At 37.0% G+C, this 18,794-nt stretch overlaps 1 protein-coding gene across 6 annotated transcripts in view; it reads right to left on the bottom strand.

Annotated features, from left to right (window-relative positions):
- diaph2 (diaphanous-related formin 2) overlaps window positions 1-18,794 on the bottom strand; it is a 1,308,662-nt gene that overhangs the window by 243,467 nt on the left and 1,046,401 nt on the right. For all 6 annotated transcript variants that reach the window (XM_028815924.2, XM_051935345.1, XM_051935346.1 and 3 more), the window contains one exon: window positions 2,922-3,086. In XM_028815924.2, the coding sequence (XP_028671757.2) occupies window positions 2,922-3,086 (165 nt within the window). The remainder of the gene's footprint in view (window positions 1-2,921; window positions 3,087-18,794) is intronic.

The following is an 18,794-nucleotide window of genomic DNA, read 5'->3' as shown; positions in this document are numbered from 1 at the left end:
GCCCTTGGACTCAGCCTCATCTTTCAGGTACAAGAAAGTGACTCACACGTTACTATATATTGTGTGTGTATATCCCGATATTTAGTTTCCATATTTACTTCCAAGCTATGATAAAGCTTCCTAAGGCAATCTGAGCAAAGTCCAAAGTACCAATAACCTCCCGAAGAAACATTTATTCATAAAGCACATCAGAATTGCTTAAGTGTTCTACCACTCTCCTCTCATTTGGATAAACCATGGCTTGTACTGTCCCAAGTGATTTTAAGATATCTGTGGCCTTAGGTATGTTGCTACCTCATCATATATGTACATAACATTCTCTCTTACCAGTCATCTTTGTACGTACTTCCTTGCTAGCTACTGAAGTGAAATGCATTTTATTCATATGCTACTACACTACTATAATCAGCTGCAATACTAAACAACTAAACTACTGACAAGGCACAAGTGTTCAGTGTGAAACAGATGAAAATTTTATCAAAATTTTTATAACTTTGAGCAAGATAACAATTAATTCTTGAAATATGTTTTTTATTTTGCTGAGTGCATACTTTGATTATAACAAGTTTGCTTGCTATCAACAAAAATGTATAAGGCTATGGAGCTGTTGTTGTTCATTGAAACTCATGCTTGTATTATACACACCTCCCAACATTCAGTCCTGCCATCTCTATTAGCAGCAACTCAAAATCAAAAAGACTGTGTGTGTAAATACCATAACTTTATTCTGCAGTCAGTCATTGAAACATGACATGTGCAGAGAGTTTTGTTTCTATAAACTGAAGGTACAAAAGAGACAGAACAAGTAGTTATAATAATTCAGAGTTAATTTATGAATAATAAAAAAACAAAACAGCAGCAGTGGCAGCAGTAAGGCAAGCCTGCTTCAAAACCTTTTTGCAACGTATTTTATTTTTCTTAGAATGTGACCCCAAAGATGTGCTGATGAGTTCCTGTTATTCCAAATTGGCTTTACGTGGGCTGTCGGTGTGGGCGTGTGCATGAGTGGGTGCTGCGTTGGACTTGTGGTCAGTCCAGAGTTGTTTCCTACCTTGACATCTGTGCTTCTTAGATGGGTTCTGAACCTGTGAGCTTCAGAATAGTATGTTATGTTAGTATTCATTTATCCATCCTTCCATTTTCTGAGTTCATGTCTTCCATTACAGGTTAAGGTGGGTTGAAGCCTACCTTTGTAGCACCAAGCATAGAAAACAACATTATACACAGAATTTGTTTATTGTGTGGCACACTCATGCACAAATACATAGTCACTCACCACACCAACTAAGAACCGCCAATTATCTAACATGTATTTCTTTAGAAAAAAGAAAAAAAAAACATTAAAACTGGCAGATAAAGATGGGCTATTACTATTAAGAACAACTGAAAACAGGAAGGAACTGACCTGGTCACCAGCACCACTTAATCACTGAAGCAAGAGTTTTCTCTACTCTTCTATGAACTGCCTATAGTGTAGTCATGAAATTTGTTCATAGAGTTGAGAAATTTAATTTGGGACCACAAATTGCTGGAGGCGAAAATGATGGTTACAGATGCAACACCTCAGCTGTGTACCCTTCATTAATTCTGTATCAGCAATGGAATTAGGTTTATCCTTTTTCTTTGTGCAGATACATACAGATGTAGCCCTTCACTAATGGCATGACATGACAGAAGGGAAAGACGTGCAGAAGCTTAGCCAACTTTCTGTAAATCTAAATACAGAAAAGTTAATCCTACTTGCACAAAACAGATTTTAAGACACAGATGACAGCAGAACTCTACAATGATTATTTGTTAATTTTGCAGAAACTACAGCAACCAGTTAATGCTTTTAATTAGTTGCAGTTATAAGAGACAATCTTGGATAGTTAAGGTTTAATTTCAATAGACTGTGTGTTTCTGATGGTTACTTAGAAAATGATATAGTCTTTTACCCCCTGTAAGTTAGCATGAAATAGAACTTTGGTAGATGTTAGTTATATCTGTATAACAGAGTGTTAATTAAGCCAATTAGAAAATAGTCTCACTGCTAGCATGGACTGTTAGATAAGTTTGAAATTTGTAAATAGGATATTGGCATACAGTTTTCTGAACGTTTTGATATGAATGTTCTTCATGTAATTTGACTGTATGACCAAAGTAAATAAGTCTTAAACAGAACTTTCTTTAAGCAAGAACTTTTCTTGTAATATCATTTTTTTTCTTTATTTATGTGTGAACTGCTTTGCTTTGAATTTTAATAAAACAATGATATTTGGTCAGTGAGATTATTTGAACACACATCACATTATTGCCAAAACTATAATGCAGAACTTTGGTAATTTGGGACAAACGCAGTAACAGCACTAATGTGAAGAAGCTACATACTGTATTAGAAAAGACAAAGAGGACACTTGCTAGGATGAAAACCTTCTCGCAGTCAGAAAAACCAAGCTATATTCCTTGGTCATGTAGTTTAAAAACATTTAAGCTGAGCTTGGAGACCCACTTTATTTATTAAATTTAACATTCAAATTCCTGAAATTAAACCGTGATACTTGACCTTTTGTCACTTTTTGGATGTACAGTAACTGCGAACTGCTGCCTAGCAACAACGGACTCCACCAGCTGAACAGCAGTTGAGGCCCTGAAGTAGAGCAGGAGCGACGACAGGCGCTCAGACTTACTGTTTTATGGTGATGCACTCTACACATCAATATTAAATGCTGGCAAGGAATTATTTTGATCTAATCATTTCATTAATACATGCTTAGTGTACACTATGAAAGATTGACTTATTAACTGTAATTTCAGTAAATGATGCATTGCTGCGGAATACACTTTCTATACATATGCAGTACATAATTTAAACGACAGTGTCCTGTCACAAGTAAAAGACCTAAGAAACAAATACTGAGCAAAAATGGGTTAACACTTACCAAAAACAGGATGCGGAATGCATTGAGGTCTCCAAAGAAATCTTCTACATTTACAGTCTGAGCATCAAAAAGGAAGTAGCTGCTCAGGGTCTCGTACATCTTCAGCATGTTCTTGTGCCTCGTGGCGAGCTTCTCGTACTGCTCTCTAGCATGGGTGGCAAAACTGTGAGCATGGATTAAGGACAAGTAACTGCTTTTGGATATAAAGTATCTTGGAGAGTAGAGGAAATGCTTTTAACTGAAAGAATAAAAACACATTCTAACATATTTCTTGTCTGGCGTTGTTCTATAATGCACCTTCATTCACTTTTTGGGCCCTTTGAATTACTGATCATTTTTTTGTTTCCAGAGGTCTACCTCCTTTCACAGGCTCAACATAAAGAAAACAATTCTTCAAAAGTGTCTAAGTGAGGTGACTAAATAAACTTAGTAATTGGGGGTGCTTAATCAACATTTAATCCTTCTTAAACCCTAAGAAAGCATAGTTGGCTGGCAAAGGGAATTTGAATAAACATATGCTGAAAACATTACTTAACAATTGGAAAATCTTGTTTTCAACAAGTTATTTGATTCCTTTAATTAAAACTAATCAATTGTTTGATGAATATTAAGTTTACATAACAGCTTAAAACTTATTTACTTGTTCAGCAATCATCTTTGGGAGAATAACATTGCCAATTCTCTCCTTTAGTTTATTTGAAGCTATTATTGATATTAATTACTTTCTATTATGACACACAAAAGACCCTTCACAAAATGAAAGACAATAATTAAATGTGAGCTAAGTAAATGTGCATGAAAAACATGATTACTAAAAGGATTCCATTATGCAAAGCTTTTACTAAGCGCTAAACAAGATTTCTATAATCTATTAACAGGGCATAAGTGCAAAACAAAACCACAAGTATTAAAGAAACCACCTATTCAGTTTTGGAGCAGCAGGCAAGATGGGGCCCAGATCCATCATGGCAGCATCAGTAACAAGGCAGGAACCAAAACCAGACAGGAGGTCACTTCCTTACACAGTGCACAGAAATATCCAGATTTACCACAATCCAATTTAGTTTTGCCCTTGTTCTGAACAAAAGGGTACAAGAGGATAATTTGTCCCATGATTATGGCCAGACTGGGAAAACACACTAGAGCTATGGTGGGATGAGGCAAGAGCTCTAATTGCAGTATCATTGTGCAACCACTTTAATCCAATTCAGTTTAACTCAAATGTCAAGTTTCTATATACAGATACAGTACAACAATGTAAGGAACTTTAAGTATGTTGAATTTGGCATACATATATTTCCCTTTTTTTTTTTTTAGAACTGACAAGGAAAATAAAACAAAAACAATTCAGTAAATGTCCTAACTTAGAGAACTTGCCTGGAATGCATTCAGAACATGATCTCTCCTGTATATAGTTCTTAAAATTATAGGCTAACACTCAAACAAAAAGTATAAACTAACTCCAATACAAGGACAACTTGCTGTTATTTACAACAGAGAGGTTAAAATCTACAGGCAATAAAAACAAGTGTTTCATACGGTTAAAAAAAGAGAAAGGGTTGGCTTATTTAATGCTAATCTCAAGAGAGAATACATTAAGCAGGGAGTTTAAAAATTTAAGTGGCTTTCATTCCACATTAGCAGTTTATATACGTATTTTTAAATAACCAAATGTTCTTAAGTAAAAGATTCATGACAGTTTTACACAGGCAATTCAGCTGTGATCCATAAAGACACTTCACCACTGAAATTTCTAACTTTTTGATAATGAACTATTACTTACACAGGTACAGCCTTACCTAATCTGCTCTTGACATGAAAAGGGATAAGGCTAGACAAACAAAAAAAAAAATCTGTGCAAAGTAGTAATAAAACTGAACTGAGCAGAAATGCAAAGGATGATACAGACTAATGACGTAACAGTTTCAGTCAGATTAACACTAACTGAAATCCGAGTTTCAGACTGCTGTCACACGATGATCCTTCTACACACGAAAATCACCCCATCTAAGAATCAGGCTGGTATCCTTGTTCAATAAGATAGCAAAATAACATTATTCACAAATTCAAATACAAAAAAAAGGGTTTTTTTATGGCAGATGTCTCACATAAGAGCCATAAGTGATTCCAGTAAAGTTTACCTATCAGAAGAATGTTCTAACTTATATTTTCATATCTACTTAATGAAGATCAGGCTTGCAGGAGTTGATCCCAGCAGCATCAGGAACAAGACAGGAAACAACCCTGAATGGAATGGTGGTCCAATGATGGGCACACTCATACACACAACATAGAGCCACTGGTTAACTTAATAAACACATCTTTGGGAAGATTACAATCATACCTTCAGAGAACCCAAGTAGAGATAAGAAGAACATGAGCAGTAGACACAAACCTCACACAGGCAGCACGTGGCTTAGTTCTCTAGAGCTGTAAGGTGAACTAGGTGAACTGTGGGCTATTCATGCTGTAAAATGCTATTTATATATTCCAGGCTTTCTTATACCAGAAGTAAAATTGACCTATTTGGATATTTTAACCAGATATTCTTCAAAAAGCTGTGATCACCATTATCATTTTTTTGCTTTATAAAGTTGAGAATGAAAGAAAGTTAGAAATAGAGAAATATAGAAAGTAAGAAAGAAAGAAAGAATTCACAAAATCAAATGAAGCATAATAATATGAAAAGACTAGAATAAAAACAAAGACCAAATGATTGATTTGCTAATAGAGTGTTAGCACTGCAAACAAACACATCACACAATTAGTCTAAATTGGTCAGGTCGGAATTGTTAATTGTTATACTGTACTTAGCCTATTGGTCTTATTTTTACTGTGTGTGTATAATTAGTATTATGGTGACTTTCTGGGTCATCTACAGAAGAGAATGCATTAATTAATAGTATAAATGCCTTACAGGGAGTTTGGAATAAATACATTGATTAAGAAAAGCAAATTGGTTGTAAACATGAAATGCATGCAGGATTTTGTCCAAAGGACATATGAGCAAAATAATTGGACAGACAGACAGACAGACAGACAGACAGACAGACAGACAGACAGACAGATAGATAGATAGATAGATAGATAGATAGATAGATAGATAGATAGATAGATAGATAGATAGATAAAACATGCATAATTATCCAGCAACATAAAGGACGAAATGTCATTGTGCATGTATAGCTGCCACCTAGATGGGCAGGACATACAGGACTTCTTTTTTGTTTACCTCCCTGCATTTTATGAAGTGATTAAAAATGGTAAATTGCTCTCTTAGGCAAGGCTAAAAAGCTTTTTTCATAAATCTCATGTAACCCAGTTTCATTAATGTTTTTTTAATGTCTTGCTTAGTGTCTCTTGGCCTTTGGAAGAGAGTATGAGGCACAGCTGTGGGGCCGTGAAAATGGCTGACTTCAAGGGGAGGTACACAACAAACATCTCTGTCAGCAGCTGCTGGACAATGTAGAGCACAAACATCAAGTATATCAGTAATAAATTTAAAAAAAAAGTGTTGAGTCCAAGGGCAGGGAGAAAGGTTTAAATATAACAAGCTAACACACACCAGGTGAAGGGGAAGCATTTAGCTTCCCTGCTTGCAGACCATATTAAAAGCAACAATTACCTGCAGCAACAATGCCTTAAACACTAAGCACTGCTTGATATGAAGAACAGCTTCAAGAAAAAGACAAGGCTCTGGCCTTTATGTGTAAAGGAGTAGATTTAAGAAGATCAACTACTGACAAAGGTTAAAATAACAGACTAGCTGTGTTCTAAAGATTGAGAGAATTGAGAAGCATTTGAAAATGTGAATTCTTAGATATTACTGCTATGAATGAATAGCAAATATGACTTAAAACATATATTTAGATAAAATGTATTAAGTAGTACAATGTGTTTAACAACCATAGATAGATAGATAGATAGATAGATAGATAGATAGATAGATAGATAGATAGATAGATAGATAGGGCACTATTTAATGGATGCTAGGAGTGAAATTCTCTTGCTCCATGGGCAACAACAACAAAAACAATAATAATAATAGAACAGAATAAGGAAATATTTTCCATATGCCAACATGTCTATCATAATTGGCTACATTAAAGGCATGAAATAGACTGATTTTTATGAGGTGAAAAGAGATCCAATGCAGTACTAAGCGCACTATGTTGGAATAAGTTAATGACTAAAGATGTTCCAAGACAACATGCCGTGGAGAAGATGGGCAGCTTTAAACATGACAGCCTCTAACTTTGCCATCATCATCCTTTCTCCCACAGTCTTCATTAGGTCTGGTGGTCCTCCCTGTTTTAGAGATTTTATTTATTTATTCAGATATCTCTCAAGGTGGTGTTTGACCAAGCAGACTGCGGCACAGAATTATAGACAGTTCACAAAGGACAGGAAAATCTTCCCCAGGAACTTGTCGCTCACAGTGAAGAACCTAAGTTTGTTCAAGAAGAGCAAAAGCCTGCTATGAACCTTTTTGTACAACATGTGTGTAACTGCCACTTAATCTAATCTACTGTTCAAATGGACCCCATTTTACAAGTCTGCACTACCTCCAGTGTGACTAGTCTCCATGGTTCCCTAACATGCCAGATGTCCACTCACTCCTATATACAATATCAGTAATATTAAATTCCAGCTGGTTTTCCCTCCACCTCATGACAAACTTTTACACCACTTTTATATTCCTCTTTTTCTCCACTGTTGATGCCACCTATAATAGAGGAATCATCTGTGAACTTCTGGTAGGTTTCAATACTAAGAGCTATACTTAATATCAGTTGTGTGCAGGGAGAAGAAAAAGAGGAAACAGAAAATTTTCCTGAGATGCCCGTGCATTGCACACCCATGTCTTTGATATTGCTACAGCTTCACAGACTCTTGTTAGTTAAACTGCCCAAAATTTCACATCCAGTTTAAAAATCCATTTTTTCTGCTGCATTCTGAAACCAATCACCTGTGTTCAAACAGTGAAATTTACTGTACTCACTGTGTATTTCTCTATTACATTTGCTTTTTTTTTTAATGTTGAGCCTGTTGTTTTTTCTTTCATTCTTTCTTTAATATTAGGAATGCAGTATATTATTTAATCTTGTGCTACAATGCAGACACCTTTGTAGATCATTTAATAATTGTCCCAACAGTAATATATTCTTAAATAATAAATAATGCTCGACAGGTTGCAGCAGACAGGTCTAACATTAACCAGATTTGTAACTGCTTCATGTATTTGAAGTGCAGGGAGTGCTTATATCATCATGTATTGACTGTAAACTGGGGCTCAAGCATACAGGGATACCTGGGACACTCATAGGAAGCTCTTGGGAAAAGGACACAGGTCCTTCTGGAGGCATTCCTGACCCTAAAATTGGTTACAGGGATTACCTTTGAAGTAGGCTGTGGTTTAAAGAGGCCTCAAGCTAATGACATCATTACTTAAAATTGGTAGATGACTTGGCCAATGACTCAAATATGAAGGAGACAGTGAGTCCAGAGACAATCTAAGAGAGCAGGACAGAGTTTTGTGGGTGAGTGGCTTGGTGCTTGTGGATTGTGATTAAGTGGAACAGCCACTGGTCAGGCCCAGTGAGGCAGCTAGAGTTTATTTTCTTTTCATTTCTTGTTAAATTATATTCTCCTACTATTTTTCATTCTGTCTGCCTCTCTAGATTCTTGTTTTTGTTTGATAAAAATTATTAGGATAAGGACCTTTTTTTGGCACTTTTATTTTGGGCTTGGGAGGCTCACAAACATGCACCTGGCACACCTTTTTGAAATGTACTAAGTCAACATTGAGAAAGATTCTTGTGTCAGCATTTACAGATCTAACAATGCAGTTACAACAACTCTGCATATGACTGTTTTGCACTAAATGTTAAATTCTAGGTTCCTTGCCTGAGAATAATATACTGTACATAACTATTAATGATAGAGTAACTGAGATGTGAAAACCAGTATGCAGATGATCAAGAGTGACAAATAATGCAAACTCCACAATCTGTGAACAGATAAATGAGACCAGATGTGATTAACACTCAAGATAGTGGCAAACAGTAGAAAATCTGTCAGCAAAATTAACCAGGATGCCCTTTAGTTACTGAAATAGCTGCAGCTGACATTTGGCCATTCCTTATATACTGCAGTGCATTCAAGAGGATGTGGAGGCAAACTCTTCAGGTGATTCTGCCTGCCAGGCAAAGAAAGGAGCTTTAACTAAGAAATGTCAATGAAGTGTGGTAGTTAACATGAGGAGCTTATACAGGAGGTGCACACCAGGTAAAAACATAATAACCTATTTGAGTGTTTCCTTCCTTCTTGACAAGAGCTGAAACAGAATTAGTGTTTGATGCAACTGTGAGAATTTTTTGTTTAGAACAAAGGATTTTCCTCCTTATATTGACTATTTTTTTATATAATTTTGTTTATTATAGAATTTATCTTTTGTAAAACTGGTAAGTGGGACTATAAAAGATAACTTTAATATGCGATAAGAGACCAGACCTTAAGGATGAAATCCCAAAGATCGTTATCACTGTAGAGGGAAGTGCAGTAAACTGGACAAACAATATCTCACCATTTCTAATAACAACACATTTACATGACAACCTTCCCATGCATTTATACAAAGGTGAGTGCATCCTCCAGGTAAGGAGATGAATAAACAGTAAATTGGAAGTTTGAAGGCAATGTCATGACCAAGTTTTAATTTTGAATGATCCACCTTTTAGCTGAAGAGTGAGAAAATTTTAAAAACAGTAAAATCAAAAAAGGAGTTTGTCACGGATAAACAAACATGAAAACACAGAACAGTGTTACCCCCAATAAGAGCTGAAAATCATCACTCTATCTCACCTATAAGAGTCAACATATCTAACAACCCCAACACACTGTTTGTTTTTATTTATAAGGTGTAACAAGATATTAAAAATGAGCGTTTTCAATGATTCTATTGGAAATAGCACATCATCCCTCTCGGTACATGTTTCTCAAACCCTGTTTTAATAAAGTCAATTCCAAACTTAATAATAATTTGCATATTAAATTTTGGTCTGCAATCACCAATTATAGTAACTCACCAAAATTAAAAGCACAGCTGACCACGTTATGGGTACTTTGCTCTTTTATGATCCCCAAAGTGATATTCGTGGTTTTACTTATTGTAGATTGTGTAAAAGGGGTGGAAGAAAGACTCACTAATCTGTTTGACTCTTTCAGAACTCTTCTTTTTAGAGAAAATGCAGTTTTTCCTTCCACCTACAATTTACAATTAACTGGATGCACATAAATTAATACTATACTACTGCATATTTCACTTTAAGGGCACATTCAAAACTGAGGTGTTGGCAAAAGGACATATTCAGTTCAATATATTCCTTAAATATTTTACATCCTCTGCAATTAAAATATTTCCTTGTATTATAAAGGAAAATTATTGTAATATGTTCACTATGAAATACTGTATTAAAAAAGAATACTTATCCTAGAAATTAATGTCTGATTTATACATAAACACAGCTTACAATTTCTGTACAAAGGTATCAACCAGGCTAGAAAAGGTTGCAATTAATTCAAACCCGTATGTGGGAAATTAGCGGGTTTTCTGTTTAAATTAAATATATATATATATATATATATATATATATATATATATATATATATATATATATATATATATATATATAGTAATAATGCTCTATATTGCGCCTGACCCGGCACAGACTCACACGGAGCCACATTTTCTTCACATGTGGGGCACATCTTTCCCGTGAACCCCACAGGCACAACACAGTCCAAAATAGCACAAGCACAAAAACACACTCCTCTCTGGCGCCACCACTCCTCCCGTCAAGCTTTTTTCTCCTCCACCCAACTCTGACCACTGAGTGGTGGTTGCTGGCCCCTTTTATAGCCCACCCAGAAGTGCTCCAGATGCTTGATCAGCTGTTTCCGGTTGCACTTCTGGGTGGGGCTGAACACTCATCCAGCCGGGCTCAGAGACCCATTCAGCACCCCCTGGTGGTCACCCCAGATCCCAACAGGGCTGTGGAGAACTCCATCTCCCATGGAGCCCTACGGGAAGCTGAGGCACCACCGTCAGCAAGGGAGGCTGCCACCAAGTGTCCTGGGGAAGGTACTGAGCAGCCCATGGTTGCTCCCCCGGAACATATGTCGAAGGGGCATCCCGGCCGGTCATGAGACTCGGCCTTCCGCCACAATATATATATATATATATATATATATATATATATATATATATATATATATATATATATATATACTAGCTGTGTGAGCTCTTGCTGTAAAAAGCCTGGGGTCCTAGAAACTATTGAAATCGTCAGAAAAAAATTTGAAATGTAGAGATGTCAGGTATTTGAAAGGAGGATTCATTTTGCTGATGTGCTCTCCTCGCTTGTGCATTAGCGGCAGGGAGAAAGTAAAAGGGATACCGTTTTTGCCGATGTCAGCGGCTAAATGACTTTGTCTTTCTTCTGAGGTTTCGTTTTGCTGATGTGCTGGCCTCATTTGTGTTATTAGCGGCTAAGCGATTTTTCTGTTTCCTCGGAGTCGGAGCCCTTACCCCGACTCCACATCTCACTTGTGGGCGGACAGACACACACTTCCATGCGTAGACGTTTATATATAAGATAGAGATATAATATATATACTGTATATATATTATATCTCTATTATATAAAAAAATCCTGGGACGAGACGAGACTTTTTAGCCGGGGACGACATGTGACTTTTTCAGAGTGATATTTTCAAGTCCCGTGAGATGAGACTTTGCGCAACGAGATTTAACCACACCCGGGGCCAGAAATTAAAGACAGAGAGTAAATGACAAAGTAGAATATCGTAAAGAGGTTCAAAAATGTTGGCGAGATACACTTGCAGAGCAGGTTAGAGATAATGAAAGTACTAAAATTCAAAAGTCTCAAAAAAAATGATAGTAAAGATCGCATTAGCGCAAACAAATGGAAATTATTACTCGGTAAAATAACGTAACAAAGAAAAGAGATTGAATATATTGTCGGAGACTTGTAGATCATCTAATTCGTGCTTCCATCAGGGAAAAGTAGTGTTTCTTCCCAATGAAGAGGCGTATCCGCAAGAATTAAAAGATTTGTTGTTTGATGAAGGTGAAATCTACATACGCGAATGGTAGAGATGCAAAGTGGCTTATGCATAGCACAGGCTGGGGGTTTGGCGAGCAGGGGGAGAAGCCCCCTAGTGTATGTATATATATATATACACACTACTTAACAAGTAAGCCCACCTTGTGCTAATATTTAAATTTTCCAATACAGTGCAAAGTTGATTTCTATTCCTAATGATTAAATAGCAATTTCTATTAGCACATAATTTAAATCAGTAATTATTTATTAAACATTCAGTGCTGATTTATTTCAGAAGCAGCACTACCACTAAATTATTAACCTTTTTTTATATTTTGAGTTTGTGCACTTCATTATCTGGCCATTTTCAGAAGGTGCTCTTTCTATTGTAGGGTTACATGGAACTGACATCTTTTCTGCCAACTTTGGTTGGGTCAATTTAAGGTACAGTGAGATTCAAACTCTGACCCAAGAGCTATGAGGCAGCAATTTTAATAACAGCTCCATCTTAGTGTGAGTCAGCTGCATTGAGTGAAATGTAATGCGAAATGAAGTACGGTATTGTATGAGGGGATGTCAAAAAAGAAAACCAGAAGAAAACATCAAATGTGTGTATAGTACATGCAAAGAAAGAGAAGGATATAGAAACTATATATACTGATGCACTAATGCACACACATTATAAATGCGCTTCTCAATATGCAAATGTGCTGCATATTAAATGTCTATTTTAGCTTTAGTTTTATTGGAGACAAACACATAATGCAATAATATAATTATATGTTTCCACTAGGATACATCTGTTAACACAAAGCAACAGCTTGGCCAGAATGGAGATGTATCATGAGCAACACAAGCCATTTCATTTATTTGCAGCATTCGTGCTTTTCATTCAGTTTAATTCATTCTAAATTATATGGATGATACACAGATCTGAAGCTGTGCGCTCTTTACATTAAGCGAAGCTCATAGCTTGCCCAGACAGTCTGCTGAGGTTTTGCTGAGTGCAGTGTTTTGAACCTTGACCGATCCATTGACTATATATAAAGCTGGGCACCACGGTATAAATTGGTACTTAGACTGGAAACTGATTTAAAGCAGTGGTCTGGGGAAAGATTTGAATCTCAGCAACTGCCAAAGCCACATACTCTTGGGCCATATACCCTTCATCAAAGCCAAAACCTGTATTTTAATACCTTTTGCCCATCTGGCATGCTTGCTCGGCTAAATTCAGAAATTCTGCTAACTTGTCACGTAATGGTATGTTATGAGATGCCATAAGAAAATCCAGATAGGCAAAGTCAGAAACTAGGAAATCGGAGTTGTTAATAAGTCTAAAGCAGTTATTTAAAAAGAGGTTAAAAAAGGAACAAACACAATGCGTAAACGTAAAATTATGTTTTGTAATAACATTCAGCTGGAACATAATTAAGCTAATGAAAAATAAAACTGTGTTTCAATGAAGCCTCAAAATCAACCAGACAGATAGTTGGCTGATTATATTTATTCTAGGTGAAGGCCCTAAAATCTTAATTCCATAAAAAGATGTTACCAAGGTTTTATTTTCTGCTTTTTTATTTGAAAATGAAAGCAATCTGGATGTCAATTTACTCCATATTCCCAAACATTAAATATTTATGAATTTCAAACATCATGCACTTTACCTCAGCAACAATCTGCCAATTTCCACACCTTCCCTGCTGTTTTCTATAAAGCACACTAAATGGGAGCAGTGAATGCTGAATTTGTGCAAAAAGCCAACATTTCTGGTGTAGTTCTGAGGCTGCACAGCTGCTGTACCCCCGTCTGCTCACCGGTACAGCATAGCATAACGTATGAAATGCCCTGTTGTCGATATGTTGAAAGTCCTCTTCTCCCAGACAAGTGATTATGACAGGGAGCAACATATGGTACACTACGTAAAAATAAACATCTGAACACAAACTTATACATTATCAAAACCCACCTACTGCAGGCAAATCCAAGCGTGTGTTAGTAGCTCCACAGCTAAATTGTTTGCTAGCAGCTCGGCAGGATAGAATGCTCAGATCGTGCCCCATCAGCATAATACAATTAACTACTGCATGAGCTTAGGAGTTGAGCCAGAAGAGAAAAATGTGAGACCAAACGGGAGCATAGGTACAAATGTATTTACAACTTAAAATCAAAATGGTCTTAGTTCAGGAGGCTACAGTAAATGCTAATAAATTAGGAAGTGAAACAAAACCTTAAATTGTACTTTTTATATATGAGGAAAGTTTGTATATGTTTTGACATGACTGGGCCTAAAAATGGACTGCATGTTTTAGAAAAGAAAGGACTACTATGACCCTTGCTGTACTGTACACTTAATCATATTTTATAGGTTTATTTTTTAAAAACATCACTTACCAAAAAATCTAAATAATGTGCTTATTTACTGTATTGACACCATTAGAAAAGTGACAGTGATGGAAACAAAAGGTTGCGAGGACCATGAGGTGCGAGACATTAAGTGTAACCAAGTAGCAGGCCAAGGTCAAATACCAAGTCAGCAAAGAATAATGGGCAAAACCAAAAGCAAAGTAAAATAAACAAGCCAGAAAATCCCATCAATTTGTAAGCATAGCTAACCAAATGAGACTTTTTTGATATCCAGAAAGTTAAACACCATCGGGGAATGATGAATGATAAATGACAAGTACCAGGCACAGCAACCTGTAAACAATATGGCCACAGCCAAACGGGCAGCAACAAAATGGTGGCAAGCCCCCAAAAAGACAAAAACCAAATTGTGGCAACTGTGATGTAAACCAATACACAAAATGGTGGCATGAACATGGCATAAACATAATGATAAAATGTTTTCATGATAAAAAAATGACATCCAAAGAGCAAATAAAATGTAGGAATTCTTCAGGTAATCAAACCTATAATTGTGACATTTATTTTTTTCATCCTTCTCTACATTTTGTCCTCAACCTGGAGGAAGCACTGAAATTGGCAGTTTTCTCCATATGAATATACCTATTAAAACAAAATTTCTTGAAAATGTCAGAAGAATCTCCTACTGGTTCAGCTCATACACAGTGAAGGCGAACTCACCTGCTTTTTGAACCCAAAACTTCCCTGCTACAAAAAATCTGGTAAAAAAGAATCTGGAGACGAATGTAGTCAAACAGATAGACACAAAGGTCAAAGCACAGGGGTCAAAAGCACAAACAACCAGGAGATGTGAGAATATTTAAGCTAATTTAAATACATCTCAGATGAAAAAAATCTGTATTCACCATTGGTTACAGGATGCTACAAACCCATAACAAAAATGAAAAAGACCAGAAAACCCCATGTTAACATAGCAAAAGGGATCACAGTGAACTCTTACAAGACACATTGAAACTGTGGATGGCCTGTGCAATGAGGATGAGCATAAAGATAGGGAGCAGTAACATGGCTGTACAGTACTTAGAACTTATGTCTCAAAGGCTCAGAGTCTATGTGGAGTTTTTACATTCTCCAAACTTCTGCAATGGTTTTTCTCCAGGTATTCTAATTTCCTCTCATTACAAAGACATGCACATTGGATTGACTAGTATTTCTAAACTGGATCTGTCTAGGTGTGTGAATGTGTGAGCTGGGCATTGGACTGGTACTACCTTACACCAGATGTTGTTGGTATAGAGGACACCACAAACCCTGAACCAAACTGCAATTCTGAACTGGAAGTGATCAATTTAAAGGGAAACCACACTAATGCACTTTGAACCCTGTCCTGGTCACTGTCTATGTGAAGTTTATATATTTACATAGGTTTTCGTTTCACTTCTCAAAATTGTACATGTTAATTAACTGCCAACTCTAAATTAGCCTTTTATGGGTGAGTGTGGGTGGTTGGAGCCCCATTTTTCTCTTCCCTGAAGTCCATCAATTTTGTTACATAATGGGGATGAAGGTGAATAAGGATGAAGATACACAAAAGATGAAATTCCCTGGTCTACACAATGAACATTTTCTGATATAGCATCATCAAAACTAGAACCCTAATTTCAATCTTATATGATCTTGAGTCTTCTTCTTCTTCTTTCGGCTGTTCCCATTAGGGGTCGCCACAGTGGATCATCTTCTTCTATATCTTTCTGTCCTCTATATCTTGTTCTGTTACACTGATTATGTGGCCTTGAGCAATAAAGTAAATAATCTAAATTACAAGCAGAAAAGCTTGCAGTACTTGTGACTAGTAATGCAGCACTGTGTAAGTCCGGAACCTCATGCAGTAAACATTCATCAATAATAATAAACACTGCCATATATAAACGCTCTGCATTTTTGAAGGAAAACTGAAATGTTCTGGTCTTTCCTACAAATCTTATCCCTCTCAAACTTTTAAAAGGCCTTTCTGTCAAGCAGAGTGGTGTACAATACTCACATATATCTGAATCCTCTGTAATTACTCAGAAAAGACAACAGTTTTGATTTTTATTTTAAAGAGAATACAAAAAGAGAACACAGATATAGTTACAATATTATATCTGAATCACTTTATGAGTTCCATAGGAATTTCTTCTGCAGCATGCTTTTAGATAATTTTTTTTAAGTGTCAATAAAATTTTAACCCTACCGCCTCCTACGAGGATGGGCATAAATTCTCTACTACCAGCCAATCTAAGGAGAGAAATGCTTTTATTACCAAACAAATTAGATCAATACTAGCAACTTTTTTTATTTCTGTAAATCAGTTATCATGAGTTTAATCCCTTGTTAATCTGATCAGATCTCTGCTCTTAAGGATGATGAATGAGTTTACTTAAAAAGACACAGAAAGCTCACAGATGTAGTTTGTTGCATATAACAAAAATAAGTCATTAGTATTCCATTTTGTTAATGAAATACTCGGGGGCTCCGCACCCTGCTCGCTTCACTCGCCCACCCCCGGGTTTGGTTTACCGGATATACAATTTAAAGAGATTGTTAGTTTCATGGGAATTGTTACATATGCATTATTTTCACTCTTACTTTAAAACTTTTGTAAAAGCAATACTTGTCCTTTATTTCTGGCCCCAGGTGTGGTTACATCTCTTTCTCGCAGGACGTATAATGCTGCTCGTGTTGTCAAGGGGGTGCGGCTGAACGCACGCTAAGGAGAAGCAGTCGGATCATGTGCTGGCTTTCTGCTGCTGGCGAGCTGCGTGTTTTTCTTGTCGCTTGTCATTGTTTTAAGAGCTGGGAGCACATGAAGTGTGTCTGCCAACAGCAATCCAACAACTGCTAGGTTAGATGTCCATGGACTTGTTTTAAATGATGTCTCACTGCCTTGTCTCGCGTGACGTTGTAAAAACAATACTTGTCCTTTATTTCCAGCCCCGGGCATGGTTAAATCTCTTTCTCGCAGGACGTATAACACTGCTCACTTTGTCAAGAGGGGAAGGGGGTGGCTCAACACATGCTAAGGAGATGCCGTTGGATCATCTGCTGTCTTTCAGCTGCTGTTGTCACGCTGCCCGTCGATCATTTTAAAGCCTGTACAGCAGCTGTCCTTTTGCCACTTCGCGTCTCTGCCGCTCGCGTTGTGAAGGGGGGGGGGGGGGGAAATTAGGTGGCTGAACGCACGCAAGGGGAAGCGGTCGGATCATCTGCTCGGTTTCTGCTGCTGGCGAGCTACGTTTTTGCTTGTCATTGTTTTAAAAGCTGGGAGCAAATTAAAGTATCTCTCGCGGGACTTCAAATTGTCTTCCAAGAAGATCACGTCTTGTCTCCCTAGTATCCTTCCCAAAGATTTTTTTTATAATAGAGAGATAAGGTGTAGAGTTGCCACAATATTCATAATTATTATGGTTCTTTATATCCTTTTGATTTTTGTTTAGCTTGCAGTGTATTTTTTTAGGTGACATAGTGGTAGAGTCATTAGTACTGATGCTCAGTTACTATCGGTGAGGAGTTTGCACTGTGTCTCTCTGTTTGAATAATAATAAATAATAATAATTCTTTACATTTATATAGTGCTTTTCTCACTAGTCAAAGCACTTTACACAGAGTGTAAGGAGCCACTTCAAGCCCCACTAATATGAAACATCAACCTATTGCGCCAGTACGCTCACCACACATTACCTCTTAGGTGGTGAATGGGTGAGAGATAAGTAGTTAGCCAACTAGAGACAGGGGATGATTGGGGTCCAAGAGTGAACAGGCAATTTAGCCAGGACATCAGGATACACCCTATTCTTTATGAAGGATGCCCAAGGATCTTTAATGTCCACAGAGAGTAAGGACTTTGATTTTATGTCTGCTCCAAAGGACGGCACCATTTTACAGCACAGTATCCACATAACTGCATTGAGATCCACACACAGACCCCAGGGTAAGCCCCCCTGCTGGCCTCACCAACACTTCTTCCACCAGCAACCCAAGATTTTTCCGGTTGGTCTCCCATCCAAGTACCGGCCAGGACTGAGCATGGTTAGCTTCAGGTGGATTGCCTGATCTAAAGTGCATGTCATATAGCAGTTACTCCCTTGATTTAATGTCCCACATTTCAAAGAGAAGTAAATTAGTTTGAGCTCAATGCTGACAGGATAGGCCCTGCAGAACTCTTAAATTTATATTAAATAGGTTTAGAAATTAGGTGGCTGTACCATATGTGTTCTTTCACGTAACACTACATCCTCATACCTTGAAAATTACATCGTGATAGAGTGTGTGTGAGTGTGTGTATACGTGTATATTGGTACATTCGTTAGTCCTCCACTAGCTTCTTACTTGATGGAAATAG

Source organism: Erpetoichthys calabaricus, chromosome 12, assembly GCF_900747795.2.
Source record: "Erpetoichthys calabaricus chromosome 12, fErpCal1.3, whole genome shotgun sequence".
In the NCBI taxonomy this organism is placed as follows: domain Eukaryota; kingdom Metazoa; phylum Chordata; class Cladistia; order Polypteriformes; family Polypteridae; genus Erpetoichthys; species Erpetoichthys calabaricus.
The sequence above is the reverse complement of the archived record's forward strand: the minus strand, read 5'-3'. Positions and strand labels throughout refer to the sequence as shown.